This window comes from Stegodyphus dumicola, chromosome 6 (assembly GCF_044657685.1).
Source record: "Stegodyphus dumicola isolate Sdum_Otavi_A_Nest chromosome 6, ASM4465768v1".
NCBI lineage: Eukaryota > Metazoa > Arthropoda > Arachnida > Araneae > Eresidae > Stegodyphus > Stegodyphus dumicola.
Genome location: NC_140773.1, coordinates 177,302,449 through 177,329,796, shown reverse-complemented (window position 1 = coordinate 177,329,796; position 27,348 = coordinate 177,302,449). Strand labels below are relative to the sequence as shown.

Here is a 27,348-nt window from a genome sequence, read left to right as displayed (position 1 = left end):
TATAAATCCCAAATGTTGACAAATGAATATTAGAAAAGAGTGTAAATTAATTTTTCCAACTGGAAAGAGAGATGCACATCTTATTTTCAAGGGTTAATATGAAAGAAAAGTTCTTTTAAACTGATGACTAGGATCAAAAGTTACACACTGCTTAAAAAACCATAAATACGGAATAATCAAATATAGAATGTTCATTTAAAAAAATTACATTGGCGTTTAATTTAATTAAACTTCCATTCATCCCTTTAGGATAGGTTTGCATATGCAAAACAACAGCAAAAGCTTACAATTCAGACTATCTTTTCCCTGTAGTAAAGGCTGATGGAAGAGTTGTCTAGCTTAAGGTACTATACTGGGGTTTATAGCAAATCCTATTATTCAGATATTAAGTCTTGCAGGGAAATTGTACTTTTTAAAATAATAATGCCCCAGTTCATAGAGCTAGGAATGGTCAATAATAGTTTACGAAATGTGAGGAAGAAGCTGCCTCCACAATAACAGAGTTGCAAACTCTCCCGATTTCTGACCAAACTCCCCACCAACGCAATTTACAACATATTTCTCCCAACTTTCTATTATGTTTAAAATTTCTCATGATTTTAATGTAGCTTGGCTTAATACTTCATTATTTGCACCCAAAAAAGGGATTTTTGGTGTCTGAAAATGCTTGTTTTTTTTTTTTTTTTTTTTTTTTTTTTTTTTTTTTTGTAGATTACATATAAAAGAAACATATAAAGAAAAGTAATAAGTTGTTTTATCAGTAAGACACTGTGGCACACTTCTACCTTGTGTGTGAAAACACATGTGCCCAAAAATGTCCTGCTCTAGTTCTCTAATGAGCATAAAGCACCACTGCAAATTATCTGACATATATTGGACAATCAGCACATAGCAAGATCAAAGTTGTTATTTTCTTCATCTCATGGTTGAGCGATGCAAGTTACACATGCTTTTGAGAAATAGTTTTACAAAATGCGATTATTTGTCTTTGATATGTCTGCAAGAAAGGTAAAATATTCATGCACTTTTCAAAAATTATACACAGATGACTACTTCTGTTATTTCTTTAAGGAAATGTAATACATTTGCAATGTGTGCAATTTTTCGATTTCATATGGTGGAACGTCCAATATTCTTAAACATGTATGAGCACAAAAACACAAGGATAGTAAGCAAAAAATGAAAAACTAAAGTTTTCTGTGGAAATAAAGAACCAAAAAGTCATTAAAACAGAATGCCTGTTTTCTGCCATTTTAATAGACCACAAACTGCCACAGAATGCACTGGATTATGCTGCAGATTTATTTAGAAAAATGTTTCCTGATAGCGAAATCCCTAAGAAATGCTCAAGGTTAGGATAAAAATGGCGGCAATTGTTAAAGAAACGGTTATGAAAAATAAATCTCAGTTATTGATTTCACTGAGTACATGATTACATACTACATAAATTTCCTATCAACAATGAAGTGACTACATGCTAAAGCCACAGACATTTTTGCTGTAATAAATGCATCTTTTTCTGATATAAGATATTTTGTAATACATTTCCAGTTTTCCTTCATTTAGTTTTGAAAGACAATGACATTGATATTGTAACTGATAAACTGCAGTCGCAATTTTGAGGTTTACAACTAGAAAACATAGATGAAGTTATAAAACAACCAGCAAGGCTTGACACCCAGTGCAGTTTAATTGGAAAACTGAATCGTGCTGATGACATTTTAAAGAACTGTCTAGAACAATGGTGTTCAACCAATTTTGCTTTAAGGACTACTTTTAAATTTCTGTCATGCCTCGTAGGCACATGGTGTTTTATATTCTTAAACATGTATGAGCACAAAAACACAAGGATAGTAAGCAAAAAATGAAAAACTAAAGTTTTCTGTGGAAATAAAGAACCAAAAAGTCATTAAAACAGAATGCCTGTTTTCTGCCATTTTAATAGACCACAAACTGCCACAGAATGCACTGGATTATGCTGCAGATTTATTTAGAAAAATGTTTCCTGATAGCGAAATCCCTAAGAAATGCTCAAGGTTAGGATAAAAATGGCGGCAATTGTTAAAGAAACGGTTATGAAAAATAAATCTCAGTTATTGATTTCACTGAGTACATGATTACATACTACATAAATTTCCTATCAACAATGAAGTGACTACATGCTAAAGCCACAGACATTTTTGCTGTAATAAATGCATCTTTTTCTGATATAAGATATTTTGTAATACATTTCCAGTTTTCCTTCATTTAGTTTTGAAAGACAATGACATTGATATTGTAACTGATAAACTGCAGTTGCAATTTTGAGGTTTACAACTAGAAAACATAGATGAAGTTATAAAACAACCAGCAAGGCTTGACACCCAGTGCAGTTTAATTGGAAAACTGAATCGTGCTGATGACATTTTAAAGAACTGTCTAGAACAATGGTGTTCAACCAATTTTGCTTTAAGGACTACTTTTAAATTTCTGTCATGCCTCGTAGGCACATGGTGTTTTATAATTGGAAAATACAAATTTCCTGAAAATATGCGATTTTACTGAATGATTTTATATTTCCAAATAAGAAAAATTAATAAAAAGACATGGGAAAAAACCACTAATAAAATGCACATGTAATGTAGGTTCAAACTAATTTAATTTCAAATTAGAAAATAATAATAAAAAAAAAAGCACCAATGAAGTAATTACAAATACAGGAAAACGTAACTTGTCAAATAGCTTATTAAGTTACTAGCTTCCTATTAATGAGATATTTCATTATTAATATTCTCTGACAACTTATTAAAATTTTGGCACATACTGATACACCATGTTGCTTTTCCCATACTCTGGAATCAACATATTTCTGTACTTGCCTTTTATTACTTTAAGTTGTAAAGAAGCCTGCTGATACAGGTATGTTGACCCAAAAAAACTACTGTCACTCTTGGTGGACATATAAAGTATGTTTTATATTTTATTAAGTCCATCAAGTTTAAAAAATTCCCCACTTTTAATTTGTGCTTTTGGGTGTTATTTTGTATGAAGAGTGATAATCTCTAATTCAACCTCCGATTTGTTAATAAAACAAAAGTTTTCCACTGATAAAGTCACTCCTGTTATGTTTAATTCCCGGAAAGGACTTTTCGTGAACAGTCAAATGGACTCCATAAAAAACATATCTTGGAAGTTTCTCTTAAATTCTAAGTAACTGAAGGGTTTCAACATGCTTAGTTGGATCACACTCCAGGATAAATTCTGGATCTAGAATGAGGATAAATGACAAATGACAGGAAATGCTGACAGTTGTTCTTCCACATAGCCAGAAAGCAAGTATTGAGCTCATCATTTCCAATACATGTTTTCCTCTTCCTTGTAATGTGGCATTTAGTTCACTGAGTTTTGCAGTGGTATCAGTTAAAAATGCTAAGTCAGCAAGTCATGATACACACAAGAATGTGAACACAAATGCAGCTCCTGCACATGATGTGTAATTGTACCCTTTTTATGGTTATTTTTTACATTATGATTAGAGTTTTTGTCTCATGCCAATATTGTGATTATAACTGGCTGGAACCTAAAGACAGGATTGCTGGCTACCAGGCGGCTGCTGCAAGCCAATGGTGGGATACCAGTGGTCTAGTATAACCTTAACAATCCTGATAATTTCACAAAGTAATACAGAGTGAACTCTATAAAATTTACAAACAACCTGATATTCTAAAATAACGTAAAAGTACAGACAATTAAATGAGCTGGGCCATCTGGTTAGAACGAATGAAGAATGTTGTTGCAAAATCTTTCTGAAAAAGCACATGGGAAATAGACCTTGGAGAAGACAACCACTAAGATGGACTGATTACGTCGAGAAAGATATTAATATTTAAAATTTTAAAAACTGGAAAATAGTTGCCAAAAGTAGAGATGCCTGGAGAAGGTCAGGTCCCATCCAGGGCTGTCAAGCTATTGAAGAAGAATGCAGAATGTGAGAGGATTTTCAATGTTGTTACTGAAAAAAGGTCTAAATTTGGATACAATATTTATAATGACACATTAGAAAAACTTTGATTAGCAAAAGCAGGCTTACATGGCAACTGCTATGAACGAAATTACGAAGTTACTTAATGAACGGAAAATCTGCCACTAATTGATTAAAGTATTATTTTTCTGTTACAAGGTACAAATAATAAAAATACAGTTTTTATACGTAAGTATTTTTTATTATTTATATTTAAGCCAGTAACTAACTTGCAATTATTAATTAATTACTATTCAGAGTTAATTTAATATTAAAAAAATATTCTCTTTCTATAGAATTTTATCATTTAAAAAATCTTTTTGTCATTGAAAAAATTCTCATGATTTCTTAAAAAGCTCTCCTAATTTTGAGTGCTGTAGGTTGGCAACTATGCAATAACCATATTCAAAATAACAATCAGCTTATAATCTGTGCAGAAAACATCAAGATTCCACTACTATCTGACAGCATCTTTTAAGAAAATGGAGCTTGCAGTATATCACTAGCAACATTTTAGGATTTGTATGTACCCATTTAAAAAGATTCAAACTGATTTAGATGCCAACTGTAATCCTACACCATATTAAATAGATAATAATTTTTGTTCTAAAATATATTATTATACATCCTTTACATATATCCACAATAGTAATTTATTGTACTTTCGCCTGATGTGTTTTTACAGCAAATAAATTTAACAATTTTCTTGTAAAATCTCAAATCCACCATGCCTGAAATGAAATCTTGTAAAATCTGGAATCTTCATTAATTATACCTGATTTATTGCTTTAGGCATGACTTTTAGAAAGGTAATGTACCAGAAAGTCATTGGTGATGGTTTTGGCAACTAATTTTTGGTCACCAAATTTGGCGAAAAATAGCTAAACTTGGTGACCGCTTGGTGACATTTTGATCTGGTCCCTGTATAACTACAACTCATATTGTAACTGAATAACTAATTGATCCCTATATGATTATATAACTGTAACCATATCTGGCCATTTGTCCATATATGCTTTCCAGTAATTTCTAATAATGGAAGGTAATACAAATTTCTTGGTGGCTGGGGGATAACAATATGCTCAGAGATATCTGGCCCTTATATGTAACTTAGAACAAATATGGCTTCTAGTAATTTCTAGTAATGAGAGGTACTAGAGATTTCTCAACGGCAGGGGGGAAGCCGAGGCAGAGAGAGCATCAAGTTCTCAGCTGTTTAGTTTAGATCAAGTTCAGAGTATTAAGATACGAAATATTCAGAGTACTAAAACATGCAAATACGCATCAGCATAATCGAAATTCCACAGATTACCAAAAAAAATTAATAAAATTGATCACTGTTTCATGCAGTAAGGGAGGGAAATCATATAAAATAATCATAAAGAGGAACAAACATTAAAATTATTTAATTTATTTAAAACATCAAATATATTCTTTTAAATATATAAATTTGTTATGCAATTAAAAAAAAATCTGATGTGTACACCACATGACTTCCTTGTACGGAATATTAAATTATACACATTTTGTTCTTGAATTTCCTTTAAATTAATTGGATTGAATTAAATCTACTTCGTCGACAGCGCATAAAGCACAATAGAATAAATGCACTCTTTAAAATTCACTATATTTGTTTACTATAAGGACACTCTGAATGCACAAAATTTATAGCATCTGAAGAATTATTGTTGCCACTTGTTCTATTCAAATACTATAATAAAGCTAAAACGATGTATGAAAGAAATTAAGCAAACAAAACAGAAAAGAAACAGTTTTTCACAGATGATTAAGTATTTCTCATTCAATTAATTCAGTTCTCCCTTCGCGACAAGGCAAAAATACATAAAAACTCAAAATATCTGCATTAAAAATTACGAAGTAAATCTTAACCACTTATTTCCTCGAAAAAATTCCAGAAAGGATTAAGCATGATTTAATTTGCAATAATACATGAAGGCGTTATTTTTGTGTTGCGAAGCTTAGTCTCTCTAGATTGGCAACAAATCTACAATTCTGCTGTTTCAAATGTAAACAAATATGTCCGCCATGTTATTTAAAACTTAACCGCACTTAAACAGCTTTTAAATTATTGATAATTGTACAAATATTGCTTCCAGAATTACGAAAGCATAAAAATATTAACTGGAAGATAAAAACAACATAATTCAATCATTTTTAAAGCAAAAAATGTACAATTTACAAACATATAAGAGTAAAGAAACTGAGATCACTGAGCCGGGTAACAGAGTGGATATATATATAAATATATTTATATACGTTTGGTGCGGCCGACTGCAACCAAAATACGAGGTGCACATCTACATGTTATAGCAGTCCTATATACAAAATTTCAACGTTCTGAGGCTACTCGTTTTTGAGTTATGCGAGATACGTACGTATGTACGTACATACGTTCGTACAGATGCCACGAAAAATTCTCTTCAGAATTAACTTTAAGGCAGTTTTATATTTTTTTTGGAGGAAAAGAGTCTTTTATTCTGTCCTTACGTACAGATATCACGCAAAAACATCGTTAAATTGCATTCGATAGCGGTCAAAATGGATATTTTCGTTGAAATATGGTGCCTGAAACTTTTCATGATTACAATACTTCCTTTTTACTTCGTACAAGGAAGTAAAAAAGAAAATACTATAAAAAAGATGAAGAGCTCAGAAACTAGAATGGAAAACAGGGAAGAGGTTGTATATCTATGAATGAGAAGTTTTAAAAATTGAATTAAGCAGTTTTATACCAAATGTTAAAAAATCTGAAGCAATATTTCAAGCACAACCATCAAATTCATTAAAACTGAATTTTTGTGCCATTAGAATCTGGGATTTTGTTTCTGAAAACTTGTTTATATTTGTAAAATTAAAAAAAGTAATAATAATAATGCAAAAAACAATAAAAACCGAAATCTATTAAACCTTTCCCCCCTTTTTTTTTCTTTCCCCAAAATTAGTGTTGATATTCTAATTCTAATCATTATTTTTATGTTACTTATGTGCAATTATTTACATTATGATTATATCATATCCCGTATATTGTAGAGAAAAATGTTAAGGGAGTCTGTGAAGAAAAAATTTTTTAAAAATTCATTTAAGTTTAATTCTTTTAAAACATTCTTTTTTCATTCTTTTATCTTCTCTTTCTATAAAATGTGTTAATCTAGGCTTAAGTTAACCTTCATCAAAACTAGGCTTTTCTCTAATTTTGATTATTAAAATCAATATTTGCTCCCCAAATTATCATTAATTAAACTTTTAATAGTTAGCTAACAAAGGATACATGCAGAAACACATTGATGCATATAAGTCAAGAATTTGTAAAATTTACTCTTTTAAATATATTGCAACACAAGAAACATTATTAAAAAAAAAAAAAAAAAAAAACATTACAAAATAAATAAATAGTAAAAATTTAAAAATTTTTAAATACAGAAAATTTTGAGAAACAACATATAGACTACATACTCTGCCGTTGATAATAACAGCTCTTTGACCAGGTGAAAATTTTAGAATTTTTTTGCAGAATACTTTATGAAAATCCAAAGACTTTTCATCAAATGTGTCCATTTTCTTCAAAAATAGCTCAGTATCCATGTTCTAGAAATAATTCAAAGTCATGAAATAAATACATGGCTAAAATATTAGTATTTAAAAAAATGTAACATAAATTCATTATAAAATAAAACAGAAGTTCACAAAAATTTATAATGCACTACACACTGAGACAAAATACAAAATATCATATAAAAGAGTTCTGATTTTTCAAGAGTTAAAGACAAAAATAACATAACATGTTACTATTCTAATTAGCAGAAAATAATCAAAATAATACTGTTTCTGAAAAAGGCAGAAAAAAGCTTGAAATATGGTGAAATCAAATCTCTTAATTTTGATAGAAAATTTTGAAAATGTGCCTGAGTATTCATACAATGTTCAATATTTCTGTAGAAGGTCATATATCAATAACTACGAAAGGTATGCCAAATGAAACTTTTAAATTTATATATCAAAAGATCTTCACAAAATATCAATAAGTTACTACATATTTTTGTATTAATGATTACAAAAAATGCATTTTTACAAATTTTGTACACAATAATTCCATAGATTTAATTGAATGAAAAAAAATTATCCACTCAACTACACAAAAAGAAGTTTCCTCTACATCAGCAGTTCTCAAACTTTTCACTCACGTGTACCATCTATACAAAAATTGAAAACCTTTAGTACCACCAGTACAAAGTACTACTATCAGCACCACTCTTGAACAAAGCTCAGATCGCATAAATTTACGAGTGTTAGAAAAAAACTCAATTAGGATGTTGGGGTTTTAATTTTTGAATTTAATAGATAAAAATACTTTGCTTCTTTATGTACCACTTATTTTTCTCTTGCGTACCACCGGTCGAGAACCCCTGCTCTAGATTCTTATTAATATAATATAGCATACAACTTCTTATTTGACGTTAGACAGTGATATATATTACAGTGCTTATGCAGATTCTTATTTCATTATTATGATTGATTTCCAGCTCTTTACAAGAGAACTGTTCACCTTTCGCACCTTTATACCTCAGCAAAAACAGGAAAGCAATATTATACTAAATATATATCACCCAAAATGATTAAAAAACTGTAAAGGCCCACAAAACATTTCAGAAAAAAGACAAAAAACAGTCAAATTAAAACTTGAATTGCATGAAAAAAGAATCATTACTCAATTTAATATCTCTTGAGAATTAAAATAGAATCAGTACGATTACAATAAAAATTCAAACTGGACGTGAAAATAATAGTAAATACACTTAAATACAAAAAACGGGGGGGGGGGGGGGAAACTTATTTAATTACATAGTATTTAAATTTATCATGTGCTACTGGGTGGATACTAAAAATTGATTTCACACTTGAATACACAGTTTGCATAATTATTTTAAAGTGTATACTGAACTGTAGATCTTAAATAACCAGATTCTTTAAAGACTCACAATTAAAGGGTTTTATTGGGATTAATGAAAGTTTCCTACACTTGCAAATATCATCTGCACAAACAGTTCACATTAGTGTGTTGACTCATATTTTGTCAAGTGATTTTTGGCATTTGAAAGAAAGAGACTTGCTTTAGTTTTGCACTATGTTATGAAATTTGTAAAAAAAACCATTGTTATCATTAAGTACAAGGTATCTGAAATGGAACTAGTACACTACCATATTAGATTATCATTTACTTCCAGTTTTGTTGCAAAATGTCAGTTACAGAATGTCATTACATCACGTGCACAGCTTTAGGTACTAATGTTGTATCACATGACAATGTGAATGTTTGGTACTGAAATTTCAAAACAAGGACTATGACATTCAAGAAGCAGAGTGCTTTAGCACCATGTCCATTAGATGCACTAGGCAATCACATAAACTTGGTGTACAAGTTCAATTGCTGAGTGCTGCATGAAGTAACTCAAGCAGATAAGGACAGACATGTTTGGGCCTGCATACTAATCTGCTCGAATATCAATGCAACGACAAAATTCTGGACCGGACTGTCAGTGATGTAAAGTGGATTAACTTCAACAACACAGGCCAAAAAAACAAGTGTTTGTCTGCATCTGCTGAGCCCGCCGGCAGCGTCACAAAGCGCAATTAAACTAACAAAAGGTTCATGCTTTGTATCTAGTGAGATTACCATAGTATTATCCTCAAAGAATATTTGAAAAAAAAGTAAAATCGTCGACAGTTAGGTGTACAACGAGATGCTAGTCTGTGTTGACACTGCTATCAAGGAAAAATGTCTGAGTCCTGGCACAAATGAGTAACATTCTATCAAGATAAATAAGACCACATGTGTCTGCATTTACCAGCTGGACTCTGTATGGACTTGAATGGGATCTTTTGCCACACCCACTATATATTTCTAATATTGCTCCTTTGAACCTCTACCTTTTTTTCACACCTGCAGCTATATCTCGCTGGTACTATCTTCCATTTTGCACAGGACGTCTGAAATGAGGCTGATCTGTTTTTTGCACTCATGGCCATCAAGTTTCTAGGCCGAAACCTTTGAAAAACTACCAAATCATTGGCAGAAAATCAAAGATTTGGGTGGTGATTACTACTCACACTAAAGGTACTGTTGTCATGTTTTTCTTATAACTTTATTAAGAAAGTTTTTTTGGTGGGAAAACTATCATTACAACCAGATATATAGCATAAAGCTTAAAAGCATTAAAGCAATAATAAAAACATGTAAGAGTATATGCTTTAATGTAGAAGATCTCCAATAAATTTAATATTTAAAAATGAGTTCAGGATCTAATTGAAAATAATTTCAAATTACAAAACAGCTAAAAAAAAAAAAACACTCAGAATTATTTCAGGTATTCTGGTATTTCTCAGTTACTATAGCTGGTTAAAGTTCTTTAATTGATTACAGTTGTTTTTTTATGTATGTAATCACAGCAATGAAACAACTACTTAGATTTTTAAGAATAATCGATACCATTAATAAAAATCAAAATTTACTTACTGAAACTGCAAAATCTGTCACAGATTTTTCATTATTAATCAACTGCATGGCATTCACTGGTTTTAATATCTTAGTTATGAATAACTTGGCGGTATGGCGATCAAAAATGTCTAAGGCAACCTGTATAGCTTTTCTCAGAATGCTACCAGAAATTTTTGCTGCAGGATTGTGAATTATTCCAAGACGAGTGTGCAAACTTGTTTTCTGGTCAAAAGAAAAAAAAAAAAAAAACCTTTTTTAATCTAAACATATATTGATACAGTTTTGCACCCATTTATTTTTAATATTATTTTATTTTTCAGCAGTTTAATTTGAAAAAACATTTAGACAATGCGTACTTTCTTAAAATATATTTGTAGATTTCAGAATTATGTATTTTTTAACACAGAGTAAGGATTATTACAACCTGAAAACTAAGCAACGTTAGACTAATAAAGTTGAATGACAAGTTGGCAGATCAAACTGTAACATAGCGTGTACAGATTTAATCTGGGAAAAATTTTCACTTTGCCAAGTTTTTAAAACGATGTTGTTTTATTTTACAAAGTGAAAAATTATAAATTTATACAGCATACAATCTTTCAAATTATTTCCCTGTGAATTTATTTTTATAAAGGATTATAATTTACTAATTATATTCAGATGATTTTCCATTTCATTATTTTTAAATGATTTTGAAAACATATTTATTTCATTCAAAACATAGAGAATTAAAAATAAGAACAGGAATTGCATAGTTTGCAGTTGATTTATTATAATTATTAACATTAAGACTTTTTATTATTATTCATACATTTAGAAAAAAACATCATTTATTATGATTATCAGCAACAGATATTTATTAATTTATTTCTTCCTCATCAAATATACAGTTTGAAAATTCTAATGTATTCAGTGAATTGGAAAATTAAATTTTATGCATCAAAATTAAATTTAATATATTCAAACACACAAATATCTATTGGGAGGTAAACAAACACAGGCTTTAATAGTTAAAACATACATGATACTCATAAATTATATTCACAAAATAACCAATCAAAATATCTTACCTTCAAAAAAGTATTTTGGAAAAAAATATTAAGCTATTATGTATAATAAAAATATTATACTCTTATTGCAGGTTTCAGGTATTACTTTCCTTATATATAAACCCAAGCGAAATGTTTCACTATTTCAATCAATCAATTTCATATAAATTATTTCATTTTTACTTTGATTAATCCAGCCTGTTTCATCCTGCACTGCATTTTAATAAGTTTATCATTTTCTTATCTCACACAGTTATTCCTCAGTACTGCAACATTTCCCTCAAATGGAAAATCACATTATTTTTTTATTCTTTTTGTGGAAAGTATATCAAGATAATTATTTAATGTACTTGTTTTCTTGCTGAAAAATAAAAGGCCAATAATCATCAGGATGCTTAACATCATCTACAAAATAATGTGTACACATAGATGAGTTGGATACAAAATGGCCATGCTTGCCCATCCATCAGGATCTGAACTCAAGTCAAATTATAGTGTTCTTAACCACTAGCTGCTGGTAGAAGTATCCACATAGAAGTTTGTTGATAAGGAGAATAACATGCATTGAAAACTTTGTGAGTGAAATGTTTTTCATGACTAAAATACCTTGACTAATAATCTAAGGAACAAATTATGAACTTATTATATTTAAACTTAACACAGAGAAAATTTTAATTCGATAAATTTCAATGATTCATTGCTTTTATCTGAATAATTAAGTTGAAATAAGATAACAAGTTCAACCTACAAGCATAAATGGGGCCATTAAAAATTAGATTTTAATAATTGAAAAATAAAACTTACAAGATGAGAAAGCCCAGATAATAATAAAGCTCGTCCTTCAGCTGTATCCACATCAGCAACTACCCACATTGTTAAAGGCCTAAATTCATCATCATCTATGAAAAATAGGGGGAATGTGTGGCATAAACAATAGCAAATAAACTGAACTACAAGCAAAAAACATGAAAACATTTTAAAAATCTTTAAAAGAACATGAAAAACTTATTACTCACCTCGCTTAACAAAGTATTTCATGTTTTTCATAATTATTTTTGTTTCAGCTGAAATGACAAAAATAAGCATTAGATTACATAAATAAATAATAATATTAATTTTAACTAAGTGAATTTAGCATTACTCTTAATCAATATACGTAATTCAATCACAAACTTCAAATATCTCTAATTGCATTAGATTTTATGCCTTTCCCAAAGTAAACAAAACAGAATTCCATTTCCTTCTAAATTTTTAGCTGAGATATTTTTCACACAGATCAGTCACACATTTAGTTACTCAGTTCTTTTCCTTTACTTTGCAACAATACTTCTATTTAAAAAAAATCCTTAAATATTTCTCTTGTGAATTTATTTATGATTTCTCTATAAAATCACTTGTATTACAACTGCTTCGACTGTCAACTAAACTTTTAAAAACTTTCTTCTATTGTAAACATTCTCGTAATTATGGAAGGGAAGAAAATGCACAATGATATGATTATCAAACATTTTTTTTCTGGTCACTATTTATTATTATTTAATTCTCTAAAAATTCTCTCATTTTAATGAAATACACTGTTCAGTACTTAAGACCCTGTTTCAGATTTTAATTCTTTGAGAATTTAAAACACTCCTTGTTGTTGCAGCTCATGTGCAAGATAAAGCTAACATTTTCACCAAAGAACATGAATTTTTATCAGAAAAAGTTAAATAAATAAATGTTTCAGAGCTGAAGAATATCTGTCTCTTAACCATTCTTTTACTATAGTTCTGCTGATATTACTTAAAAAACTTCTACTCGTAAATAAGATTTTCTGAAGGCAAAATTTACCAACTTTGAGTACCAGTTTTAATTACTATCTCATTTTCCATAAAGTTCTTAAAAGTTTTATTTCAGATATTATTTACTCCTTTTATTTCTGCCCATCAGTGATCAAATACATAAGATTAGCAAACATCAATGTTCTGGATTTGATTCCTATACTTGAAAGCAATCTAATTCCATTCCTCTCTCACATTGAAATTAAGGAATTTACCTAATAATATTGCATGCATGTGTATTGTTCATGCACATAGAAATAAATACTTTTTTTTTTCTATGTGTATTGTTCATGCACATAGAAATAAATACTTTTTTTTTCTTTTTGAAAGAAAGCTTGCACAGCTGCTGAGTGATTAGAATTGCTGATCTTTGTGGTAGTAGTTAGCTTTTAATCTTAGATTCCATGGTAAATTAAGCTAGCTAGATGGAAATTTTCATGTTTATCTCATAAGTAACCTATATACAAAAATTTAAAATTTCCAGTAAAAAGTACCTTTCCCTAGTTAGTCATCTGTCATTTGCTCCATTGTAATCAAGTACATGATATAGTATTTAATATCTGGACCTGGCAACATATTAATAGACTTTTTTAACATTTTGAAAAAAATATTCCCTAATTACTTTACACAGAAGAAATGTGTTATTTTTTAAATTGTTTTTAAAATTGTTTTGCAAAGTCTTTATTCAAATTAATATATCTGTTGCTGGTCAATTCATGCCTCTCTATATTTTAAATTTTCTAGATGCATTTAAAAAAAATTATTTGTTATTATGTACCTGTAGGTTTTAAAGTTAACACAGAACTAAAATTAAGTAAGTGATTTTGAGACCAATGATCATTAGCTAAAATTTTCAAATTCAGACACACTTCATTTTTCATAAGCAATAATTGTAACCAAACTGAAGGAGTAAATATAGGAAACTTCTTTATTCTAGTATTTGTTGAAAAGTGCATGAAGTTAAATTATTTAAAAATTATCTTTTCCATTTTGAATCCCAATGTTGATAACATTTATACAATTTCTGATGGAATTAGACATGAATTACAAAATAATTCATTCACTATGAAATTTGTAGATCCAGCCATTCAAAATCAGGCTTGAAACTTGAATATTTCAACTTTCCATCTTTTCGAGATTCATAATATATTTTGTTTCAGCCCTGCAATTTATCAATCAAAAATCTTTTGTAACTTTTAACAGTGCCAAATCATGGTATTTTGTCAAACGGAAAATTGGATTCCTTTGTTTTTATGTTTATTATACTGTTAACAATCTGCTCTTGCTCAGAGCTCAGAGATTTGATAGCTGCTACTACTGACAGGGTTTTTATCTCAGCATTATTGATAAAGCTTTTAAAAATTACTCTCTTAACATTGCAAAGAATGTTTTCCATTAAAAAAATAAGACAATATCAATATCATCACATATGCCCTCCTTTGTTACCTACAAAATTGCTTAGATTCTCCACAAACATGATTATCAAATTATTTTCTCTGATATTAATAAAAGTTTTTGCTCTGTTTTTAAATGGCCTTACTTCAGACTTACTGAGAAATTTATAATATGCCCTGTCTATATAGTTTAATGCATACTGCCCAAACAACACTGACAATGTAGAGAGCATGAAAAAACTTTTAATTTTTAATTCTTCCTCATCTTAATTTTCCTTTTAAGTATGGAGAAATTTTAGAGAACAAAAAAATTCTGCATTAAAGAATATGAATCATATGCCAAACAAAAATATATTAATAAACTTTACACAGCTAACAATCATTGGTCTCAAAATCACTTACTTAATTTTAGTTCTGTATTAACTTCAAAACCTACAGGTACATAATAACAAATAATTTTTTAAAAATGCATCTAGAAAATTTAAAATATAGAGAGGCATGAATTGACCAGCAGCAGATATATTAATTTGAATAAAGACTTTGCAAAACAATTTAAAAAATAACACATTTCTTCTGTGTAAAGTAATTAGGGAATATTTTTTTCAAAATGTTAAAAAAGTCTATTAATATGTTGCCAGGTCCAGATATTAAATACTATATCTGGTAATTGATTACAATGGAGGAAATTACAGATGACTAACTAGGGAAAGGTACTTTTACTGGGAATTTTCTAAATTTTTGTATATACAGTGGTGGCCAAAATTGTGGACACTTTTGGAAATTTTTATGTTTTTGAACTTTGTATGCTTATAGAAAAAGTTGTGTTTCACAAAATGCAAACTTGTATATATCATTTTCAAGCGAATTTATTACTGAATTCAAAACAAAACACAAAATCCAATTATTTGCAATACAAAAAAAGTTAAACGATTATAGTTATCAATATACATTAGATAGTGATGACTGCAGTGAGTTATCAGTACTTAGTAGGGTACCCTTTATTTCTGATTACAGCTTCACATCGACGTTTCATTGAGCTGAAAAGAGTTTTAAGCTCTTCTTTCGCTATTACATGATGCCAGGAAACAATTATAGCCTCAATTAGTTCCCTTTTATTTGATGGACGCCTCATTCGGATAAGAGTTTTCAAACGGTGCCACAAATTTTCGATAGGATTGAGGTCAGGACTGTTTCCTGGCCATGACAACAATTTAATGCTCTTTGTACGAAACCACTCTTTCGATATTTTGGCCGTGTGGCAAGGAGCAGAATCCTGCTGAAAAATAAATGAAGCATTGTTGGGAAAGAGACCTCTGATGGAAGGTAGAAGTTTTGGTTCTAGAATAGTGTCAATTTTTTTTTCTGGCATTCAGTGTCCCATCGATGACATGAGAGGGACCAATACCATCTGCTGAAATGCATGACCAAATCATAACACTAACTATGTTCTTCACAGTTGCTTGAATGCATTCAGGATGTAGCTCTTCTCCTATTCTATGTCTTACATATTTTCGCCCATCACTACCGAATAACGATATCTTAGTTTCATCACTCCATATAACTTGTGACCACTGATCATCTGTCCAATTAATGTTTCATCACTCCATATAACTTGTGACCATTGATCATCTGTCCAATTAATGTGTTCCTTTGCCCACTGTAGTCTTTTTTTTTTTTTTTTTTCGTTGCTGAAAATTAAGATAAGGCTTTTTTTGTGGAATTCTACCTCTCAGTCCAACATCTGTTAATCTTCTCCTGATTGTTCTTGAACTGACAGAAACACCAGCATCATTCAGATCACTTCTGATGGCCGCTGATGACATTTTTCTATCTTGGAGACATAGTCTTTTTATTCTTCTGTCATCAATAGATGTGGTGCACCTTTTTCGGCCTTTTCCTTTTTTGTTTTTTATTGAATTTGTCTCCTGATATCATAAACAAAACTTTCAGACTTCAGATGTAGTCACTGAACTAACCACCTGTCTTGCAATTTCAGCATAGGAAAGACCACTTTCTCGTAACACAATACCATTACATCTCTTTCTAGGTGTCCAATCTACTCTTTTATTTGATGTCATTGCTTCTTGACTAAATATTAAAATTTTTTACAAAAATTCCTACTTGTAATTGCAGTGTATAAGAAACAGGTCCTCCTTCTACAGAGCAAAGCAAAATAATGAATTGTTTCAAGTGTAAACATGATGTCAGCTTCTACTGGCAGTTACTAACATTTGATTTGTTCTCAGAACAAGAACAGTGATTGGCCAGGAAAGCTAGACATTACAAACCACTTCATAACTGTGTTTTTTATTTATATTAAAGTACATATAACTTTTTTTGTATTTCAAATAATTGAATTTTGTGTTTTGTATTGAATTCAGTAATAAATTCTCTTTAAAATGATATATACAAGTTTGCATTTTGCGAAACTTAACATTTTCTATAAGCATACAAAGTTCAAAAACATAAAAATTTCCAAATGTGTCCACAATTTTGGCCACCACTGTAGGTTACTTATGAGATAAACATGAAAATTTCCATCTAGCTAGCTTAATTTACCGTGGAATCTAAGATTAAAAGCTAATTACTACCACAAAGATCAGCAATTCTAACCACTCAGCAGCTGTGCAAGTTTTCTTTCAAAAAAAAAAAGTATTTATTTCTGTGTGCATGAACAATACGAATGCATGCAATATTACTCTGAAAATTTTACGGAATACACATATCAAATGAATTTATCAATATTTAACCATAATTTGCAATAGCATGTAATATTTTATACTTCCTTATTTTTACCCATTTTTAAGTTTTAAATCAGCATTATGTACCTTACTGAAATTATAAGTAGATATTTATAGATTTTATATAAAATAAATTATATTTACATTTCTCAGCTATTAGATCAATGTAAGTACTCTCAGAACTCAAAACTCTTTGATTGAGACGTGGCATAACATTTTTTTGATCCATTAAAAAATCCAAAATATTATGAGAATCAGTAAGTTCTCCCTGAAATGAAAAACATTTCAAGTCAATTTTTTCTCAAACTGACACAAATAAAAATTGATTTCAAAATTTATATAATTAAGAAGCTCCATTATTTATACTTATATATTTATATTTATACTTATATTAAAATGGTACTTTATATTAAGTTATAAAATTTATATTAAATTCTTTAATGATTTCAGTAAAGTTATGACTTAGCTGAAATAGATATTTAGGAAGAAAGTATTATAACTACATCTAAAATGAGAAAATGCCCACAATAAACATTTAAGTAATTAAGGAGACATAAAAAGCTAGATTAGATCATGAAATGTGCAAACTTGCAAGCATTACTTGAATAACAATCATGAAACTGCAATAAAATATTTTACCTTAGACATAGCTTTTTTGCAAAAATGTTCATTAACTGTGCATGAAATATGAATTACTTGAATAACTATGATGAAAATGAAATGAAATATATTACCTTATACACACTTTTTTGCAAAAAAGGAGTTTGCCTCATGATTTCAGTTAATATTGCTTCTTCAAACATATCAGCAGTAAGCTGTAACACAATGAGGTAAATAAATTATTCAGCACTGAATAATACTGCTAGAATGCATTTTCAATAATTATAGGTGTGGTGTGGTGTATTTAATTATGGCAAAGCACACTAGGGCCATCTGCCTAAGGGGAGGGATGCCTTTCGTGGAGGACTTTCTAAGGGAAACTGGCTCGTATACACGTTACACATGGGGAAAACCACGAAAACACCCATGCAGCCAGCCCGTTCGCGGGATTCGAACCTCGGACCGAACTACCAGTGTTCAGCGTCTTTACCGCTGGTGGGCCTCTTCAATAATTATAAAACAGTTTTTAAAAAATTATATTATGAAATTACCATAATTACAATTTTTCAGCATTATAAATTCAAAAGATTACATATCACTAACATAAAAATGTAACAAAATGTTTGTTATTTATATTTTAAATTTTTATCCTAGCTTAATAAACATATGCACTAAAATAAATCTAAAATGAAGAAATTAGCATAAAAAGGCAGAATTAATGTACAAATATTTCTTTCCCAGGTTTAAAACTTTCTGTAAATTTTAAATTTTTCTGTAAATTAATTATTGATGTAGAAATATGAGTTATGAAAAAATAAAAGTACAAAGATATAATTTAGAATAATTCTAATAATTTTTAATTTAATACATAAATAAGTCTTGTAATCATGATTTTGAGTTAGAGTATACTAAAAAGTTATGCTTTCAATTTAGATTATCCTTTTCCCTCTTAAACATGAGCTAAACCTATCATTATTTTAAAATGATTACCTAAGAAACATGACCCATTATACCTGATTAATAATAAAACCAATTTCAAACTGCTAAAATTCCCTATTTCAGTACTGGGGGGGTTAAAAAAAAAAAAAAGAAAAAAAAAAAGAAAGAAAGAAAAGAAAACCATCCCTTCTCAAGTAGTTTAAATTTAATGTCCTTGCTCTTGGATTAGTATTATAAATTCAATACTCCAATAGCAAGACATTTCTCCAACTAATAACAAATATATCATCAGTAAATTTAACACAATATTTCATTAGTATACTAACATCAGATTAAATCAAAACAAAATATAAACATACAGGAAATAAATAACCCACTTACAAAACCAATTTAAGTTTTGAATGCAGGTAGGCATTTTTCCAAGCAGAATAAATTATGAAAAATGGCAAAGTGCACTAAAATTATTGTTTGAAAACAAAATATTTTGTTTATAAAAATATTATAAAAGTTACTTTTTTAATTTTAAGACAGAAAATTAAAATTTATGATACCTTTACTTTTGTTAAATATTCATTATTGACAAAGAATAAAAAATGTCTAGGATTATAAACAATGCATAAAGTCACTTTCATAGTGATAAGTTCATTGCTTATTTTAATATTTTTGTTTAGAAATAAAAATATAATAAATCTTTTATTTCTTACCTGAAGTTGTTTTAACATAACACCATTTAAAAGCACTTGTGGTGGTTTGCCTATTCCAGTTCTATTAATAAAATTCCATGCAGCCTGTATATAGATACAAAAACACATATTTCAAAACACAATTAAAACGGTATCTCAATTTAATTTTCTAACATAGGCTTATTAATACATAAAATTATTTTAATTTATAATATTAAAATATTAAAATTAATTTGGATCTGCAATCAAAAAATCACTTGCTGGTTAAAACCCAATTAAAAAAATTTAACAAAGACATTTTGACGAATATATTATTGATACATACAGCAGCATATTTTCAGTCCTAAATGATAGTACAATTATAGATGAGAAATGAAAAAACTATAAAAATTTGCTTTTTCAAAAATTTCTCATCAACTGAAAAATGCTAAATTTACTTGCTACATATGTTAAAGAATTGTTTAAATAGTAGCTATAAACATCTGAGTTTTATAATTTGTACAGTATAATTTATTATTTACCTTCCTTCCAGAATCATAGTCAGATTCAATGCCAAAAACTAAATCTAAATCTTCATTGGAATACAAAGATTTGAAGTGAGAAATAACACTATCCACAGATATATCTTTTTCTTCAGTGTTTGCATAAACCTAAAAACATATATTTCTGCAATTATTTAAATTTTTTTCTCATTAATTTAATAAGTTACACAGATAAGTTCAAATTATGAATCATAATAAACTGCAGCAATACAAGCAATTAAAAATTTCAAATACTATGATAAAGAACTTTTAATCATTCACAGGTCTAATACATTTCCCTTTAAATAAATTAAAACTTTATTTAATTTTGAAATCATCTTTTTTAAGAAATTCTATTATAACTATTTGACTAAAGAAAAAGATGCTACACTAAGGGAACTAAAAATATCCCTTATTAAAGATAAAAAAAGCTTCACCACACAAACTAAAAATGCCCCTATCAGAAAAATGTATAGTTATTGCATTTTAAAATAAGGCTTATAAGAAAAAATGTATACGAATTTTAAAATATACTCCATTTCTTTAACTAAGATTTTATTACTAATGATTTAAATTCATAATATGGCAGAATTAATTATATTACTTCTTTTCCCTTCATAATAAGCATTACTTAACTTACAAAATATCAATAAAAAATTCTCTCTGTAAATGAGAGATTATATCAAATGCATACACAAATAAGATTGCTTTTAAACAGACAAACAGAAGAAATAAAAATAATTTTCACACATACTGTATCAGAAAAATGCAAGAAAAATTATACATATGTGTATACGCGTAATCTGTAGAAAAGATGTATATATATATTAAATAATATTAATTATTTCAAAATTTGATCTATTATTTTTCCCATTATTTATTTATTAACATTTCTGCAGTTTTTAATTAATATCTCGGCAGATTAAAGTTGTACGAAGATAAGAATGATATTGATGGATTCGGAGAATTTTTTGGAATCCGAGGATACGTGTCTCGAATTTCAACTCGGTGCCACCATAGATATTCAAGAAAAAAAAAATTTGGCATGTAGTCAAATCCCTCTGATAGGGAAAACCCAAGAAAGAATGTAGGGAAAAAGTAAGGATGAAAATTAGTTTTTAATTAACATCTCGGCTAATTAAAGTCCCAAGAAGACGCGAATGGTCAAAATGGTGTGCCATTAGTGATGGGCAACTTCGGTACTTTCTTGTACCCGGTACGAGAGTAACGGGTACAGACAAGTACCCGGTACAAAATACCCGTTACTCAAATAACCGTTACTTTAAAAAGTACCGAAAACCGATTTCAAGTACCAAGTACCCAAGTAACGATTTGGAGTACCGAAGTAACGAAATACCGGAGTAACAGTTTGCTGTACCGGAGTACCCTAGTAACGATTTGGAGTACCAAAGTGCCCTAGTAACGATTTGGAGTACCGAAATATGCAGCTAACGATTTTGCTCACTGAAGGAACTCTGCCACGTCACCACGTGTTTGATTTTATCTGTACGGAGTAAGATTTTGAATATCAGAAAACGTCAACTATGGAAGTGTCTGAGGAGCAGGAGAGCGCGGCGGGTTGTTTCTGGTGTCAGATTTGTGTAGATTGTCTTTGATGGCCAGTGGGGTTTGGGAGGATTGGCGCGGGAAGTGGATGGATGGAAACATTTTCACTTTCGGTTGTGTCTTGTGTGCAGGTGCAGCAAAATCGATGGGTGCTCTATCAATTTCGTGAAAGAGGTCGTCCATAAATGATGTCACGCTTGGAGGGGGGGTTAGTGAAATTGCGACAAGTTTAAAATCAGCATATTGAATTTTGAAGTTATTTTAAAATTACCAAAATTTGAAGGTATTTCCTTAATTGGGGCGAAAGCAACTTTCATGTGATTTTTTTTTTTTTTTTTTACTTACATTCCTTTCTTTCCATTTCAAAAAAAGGGCATTCAGAGTAGGTTTTGAGAAGAGGGTAGCGGCAGAAATTGTAATTTTATTGCTATTGTGTATTTATTATGTTTTTGCTGTAAACTTTTCTCTTAATTCATACAAAATAAGTGCACGAATCATTATTATTGTTATATTTACAGATGTCACTAAAACATATAGTTTAAATTTAAAAATAAAGTCTGAAATATGAACTATAACGTAGTGCTACGTTTTTGAACTGCAAGTATAAGTTTACGTAATATTGCATGACATGTGACAAAGGGGGGATGTTGAAATGTGACACTTTGTGACAAAGAGGGGGAGAGGGGTCCAAAATGTTGCAGAAAAGTGTGACATTTATGGACAGCCCCAAATGAGCATAGTTGCGTACTTGAAAATTGCCGGAAGATTTTCTTCGTATGATATTGACGGAAGGGAGAGTACACTATGTTTTTTTCGGCTGTGTTGTGTTGTTGGAGGGAAACAAAGGGAAAAAAATCGGAAAATAGAAATTTTGATGCAACTTTATACTATGAGTAAAAATGTAGCAATAAATTTAAAATAGAAAATTAACTATAACTAGCTGTGTAGCAATCCGATAGGATGCAGTTTCCTAAGTAAATATCAGAAATTTAATGATCAATCTGTTTTAACATATTTTTTATTTATACCGATAAATAACATACCACAGAAGTCGTTTAATACCTACAATTTGGTAGTAAAGGGCATAGGGGTGCGTAGGGTCTAGACATTAAAATAATCACAAACCTTTATCCCACTTATAGATAAGATAATGACCTTCAGTACCACTGCGAAATAAAACTTATTCAAGCTACCAAATTTTAAAAAAGATAAATCTCTTATTCTCTACTCTCTCCTATATATATTAAAAATTCTGAATAAAAAAGTAAGATAATTTAAACATTAAATATAACATAAATGACCTTGTGTGTTTAATTCTACAATACTGGCATAAAATAAAATTTACACATTTATTCATATACACATGGTTGAAGAGCTTTTCCACAAAAAAGTTTATACTGTTCCTTTTTAAATTACATTTAGGTTTATTTTGAGTTAAATTTGTACTTTTGGAGATTTGGCACCGTACAGTAAACAACAAAATGATTAGAAATGTTTTTAAAAAATGCATAAACATATATATTTGATTTAAACATTTTGAATTACCAAAAGCACTAGAAAATGAGGTATGTTTTGAAAAGTGAGATAATGTAATATATTTGGATGTACTACAGTAATAAGTAAATTTCAGCAAAATGGTTAAAAATATTTTTAAAAACGCACAATATGATTTTAAAAGGCACATTCAATATAACAATTTTGAAATGAAGATTATCAAAAAACACTAGAAAATAAGATAGCAAAGAGTTTAAAACTATGAAGAGCGCAATACCTGGATGCAGTAACTACTGCAAACACAAAAATGCAACAGAATGGTAAAAAATATTTTAAAACTCAAATTACAGCCAAAGCGCATTCGACATGAGAATTTTGAGTGAAAGATTATTAAAAACACTAGGAAATAAGGCAGCATGTCTTTAAAACTACGAGAACGTAATATCTGGATGCTATAACAGCAAAAAGCAACAAAAATATTTGTAAAATCGCATTATATGAATTCAATAAGTACATTCGATATAAAAATTTAAATTAAAGATGATTTAAACACTAGAAATGCTTTCAACTATATGAGAACTTAACATATGTGAGTATAGCTAAGTAAATAATAGAACTGTAGAACTTTATATTATATTAATGATCTAAATACAATTTCAAAATAATATTTTTTTTAAGAAATTGACATTTGAATGAAGTAATATTTCATTTAATTAAAACAAATAAAACTTTGATAGGCTGTGCAAAACGTTATAAAAGTATCAAATTTTTTAACTTTATGGAAATTTTAGGCATTTAATTCCTTCTATTTCTTTTTATAAAGACCACTTAAAATATGTAACGAAAAATTAACCATAAAAAAACTGACTCCCAGAAACAGTTTTGAAAATAATGCAGCGAATATAAACATAGAAATAAACATTTTAAGCTGAACTTAGGTTGGAATTTTAAGAAGGTCAACAAATGATTAAATATTATAATTTTAATGTAAGAAAAATTAGTTGTTTCAACTTTTGTCCACTCAAACAGTTTCGCCGATCATTCAGTATTAATCCAGCTTTAGAGAACACCCTTTCGCACAGCACTGAAGTAGCCACAAGGCTTAATTTTTTTCCGTGATAATTCATACAAATTAGGAAATACATTTTTATTCTTTTCCCACCACTCCAGTGGATCAGATTTCCTGGAAAGAATGGGCTCTTCCAGGTATCTTTTCACTTCTGCCACAGCTTTGTCGATCGCCGCGTCTGCTGTGAGAGCTGATGAAGTTCGAGAGTCTTTAACTTTACTCTCAAACTCGAACCAAACCGATGATTCGTCTATCTCTTCATCATCCTCTTCCACATCCTCAACAAGATTATGGGTAGTTTGTGCAACTACTGATAACTCATAGATAATATCACTTTCAATTTTTTTGGCGACATCACATTTGAGCCCCAATTTTTTTATTCGGGGGTCAAGGAAAGCGGCTTGAGCAATGTCTTCTCTTGAATCGATAGTTGTAAATCTATTACCCAATTCACGTTGTAGTACTAGTACCACATTTTGTACTTGTTCATAACCACTTTTACTAAGCAGATTTTCACAGATTTTTTTGAAGTCCGCCGATTAACACAGGCGCCATAGATGCTGACAAGTATTTTTTTCGAACTCAACTCGCAAGTCACCTTTTCAAAAGGTTTCAAAACGTCACAAAGATGTTGGACACTTTCCCATTCTGGCACATCAAGAGGCTCTGGGGGTCGTTCATCAAACCCATTGTAGAACGAATAGCGTCTTTCAGTTCAAGGAAACATTTTACCATATAAAACGTGCTGTTCCAACGAGTCTTCACATCTAAGATGACTTTTAAATCTTTTCTCTCCTCGCTAGAGCACAGATATTTTCGCAAATTTTTTGCAGCGATATTACTTCTCCTGTAAACTATCACAATATCCTTAATTTTCGTTAGAAGGTCGTTAACCTCGTTTAGAGAACTTGTGACAGACAAATTGAGAGAGTCACTCTCTCACACTCTGAGTGCACACTCTGAGTGTGCAATGCATCCTAAATGTTTTAACTTTAGTTCGCTGTCAACAGCGTTAATCATATTTTTGGCATTGTCAGTCACTATTAAAGACACTTTTTCCATCGGAAAATATGGTTGGCAAATGTGTATGATATTTTCTGCAATATTTTTGGCTGAATGACGTTCATCAAAAATTGAGCAGCCGTTTTCCTTTGCATGTGTTCGTCAATAAAATGGCCTGTCACGGCCGAGTAACTTTCAGCCTTTTGGTTGCTCCAACAGTCTAAAGTCAAACAGATATTTTGTACAGCACTAAGAACATTTTTTAAACTTTTTTTTTCCTTCATAAGCAGCAGGAAGCAAGGATTTAGAAACCGTTTTCCATGAAGGTAAGGAATAGGTTGGATTCAAAGCCTTTGAGTATTCTCGGAATCCCTCATTTTCTACGATACTTATTGGTTGTAAATCCTTATATACCATTTTGATCAGTGCGCGATCGATTACTTTTTTTTATGTACATCCATCGTATTTCTCTGGACAAACAGCATTATGCTGGACTGGGATTTTTGTGAAAATACACCAACAATATCACACGAACTGTTGTCTACCGTAAGTTGTGTAGTCTTATGGGATGTGCATGGTTGCCCACCATCTGCAGGGCTAGTGACGACAGAACGGGCTGGAGCAGCATCAATATCATCAACATCTTGATTCGGCAAAGCACGTTTCTCGTGCAGATTTACACAAGAATGCTTCCTTTGCAAATGTTTTTTAAATTTCCCGTTGAACCACCTTTGATGGATAAAAGGTCTTTACAAATGTCACACATAACTTTTTCGTCTTCATTAGTATAGGAAAAGTGCTGCCAAACCAAGCTGAATTTCCTTTTCTTACTAGACATTTTGTAATTCGATTTTTTTTTTTCTGAGGCGTAAGAAACTCATAGAGACTAAGCAATTCTATAACGTACCGATACTCACCAGTACTAGACAAGAATGAATCTTATGGGAAAAGTGACGAACTTGGGAGATGGTCATCAGAATCGTCAGATAAGCATAAAAAAAATTCTATTAACGACTTCCGCTGTTCACTCCAGCTGCAAATTCTAAAATCAGCACTACGCTGTGAAAAGGGTAAGTGCAATATCGCTTAATGATTCTATTAATCAGGCATAAAAGAGCAAAAAATGCAAAGGAAAAAAGGGAGAGACATGTATGTTTACATAAACATGTCCGGATAATTTCCGGTGTTCCATTCGATAGTTTTCCCCCCCCTCAAATAAGCTCCAGAGGGAGTAAAAAAAAGAAGAAGATTCAGTCTGCCAGGTCAAAGTTCACCTCTCTTCCTATCGGAGGAGCCTCATCACGTCCTGGGTGGGTAAAGTAGGCGCTGACAATCCTGCGTTAGACACGTGACCTGGGTTTAGTTTTTGGCGAGATGAAAATCTGTTTTTAGAAGGGGGAAGAATTATCATAAGTGGGTCAGTTATCTTTGTTCTTTCATTAGAAAAGTTTAAAATTGCATCTGTATTTTATGTTGATTGGCTTAGTGATCCACTAGATGCTGTGTCATTTTCTGAAGTAGATACAGCAGGATATAAAAAGGATCATATGATTTACGTTGCCCTATTAAGCAAGCAAACGAAAAATTTTTTTCATGATTTATGCTAAAAACATGTTGAGGAAAAGGAAGTAATCTAGTTGATAGTTAATTCCATTCACCAATCCAACAACAGCAACTTACCAAATCAATCATTTCAGATCCACGCAGTTTTTCTCCTACAAACGATGAAAAATTAAAACATGCACAATTCGGATTGCAAATCATCTAGCGCTCCCCTCCCTTTCCCTCCTGACTATACAGACTCCAATCATAAGCGAGCAATGCCGGCGACAGTGACTCCAACTGCTACAATCACCCCATACACACAACGAACGGCCTTTCAAAAAATTTCCACTATTTCACACTCATCCTCCCGCGCACACAAGGGCAATTAATTATACTGCCTCAAAATCCAGT

At 30.3% G+C, this 27,348-nt stretch overlaps 1 protein-coding gene across 3 annotated transcripts in view; it reads right to left on the bottom strand.

The window, feature by feature from the left end:
• The window catches only part of Uggt (UDP-glucose-glycoprotein glucosyltransferase), a 211,458-nt gene that overhangs the window by 88,149 nt on the left and 95,961 nt on the right, over positions 1 to 27,348 (bottom strand). For all 3 annotated transcript variants that reach the window (XM_085819200.1, XM_085819198.1, XM_085819199.1), the window contains exons 16-23: positions 20,262 to 20,390; positions 19,762 to 19,845; positions 18,253 to 18,333; positions 17,663 to 17,786; positions 12,580 to 12,627; positions 12,368 to 12,462; positions 10,533 to 10,736; positions 7,475 to 7,606 (exon numbers count right to left, since the gene is read on the bottom strand). In XM_085819200.1, coding sequence (XP_085675326.1) covers positions 7,475 to 7,606; positions 10,533 to 10,736; positions 12,368 to 12,462; positions 12,580 to 12,627; positions 17,663 to 17,786; positions 18,253 to 18,333; positions 19,762 to 19,845; positions 20,262 to 20,390 — 897 coding nt within the window. The remainder of the gene's footprint in view (positions 1 to 7,474; positions 7,607 to 10,532; positions 10,737 to 12,367; positions 12,463 to 12,579; positions 12,628 to 17,662; positions 17,787 to 18,252; positions 18,334 to 19,761; positions 19,846 to 20,261; positions 20,391 to 27,348) is intronic.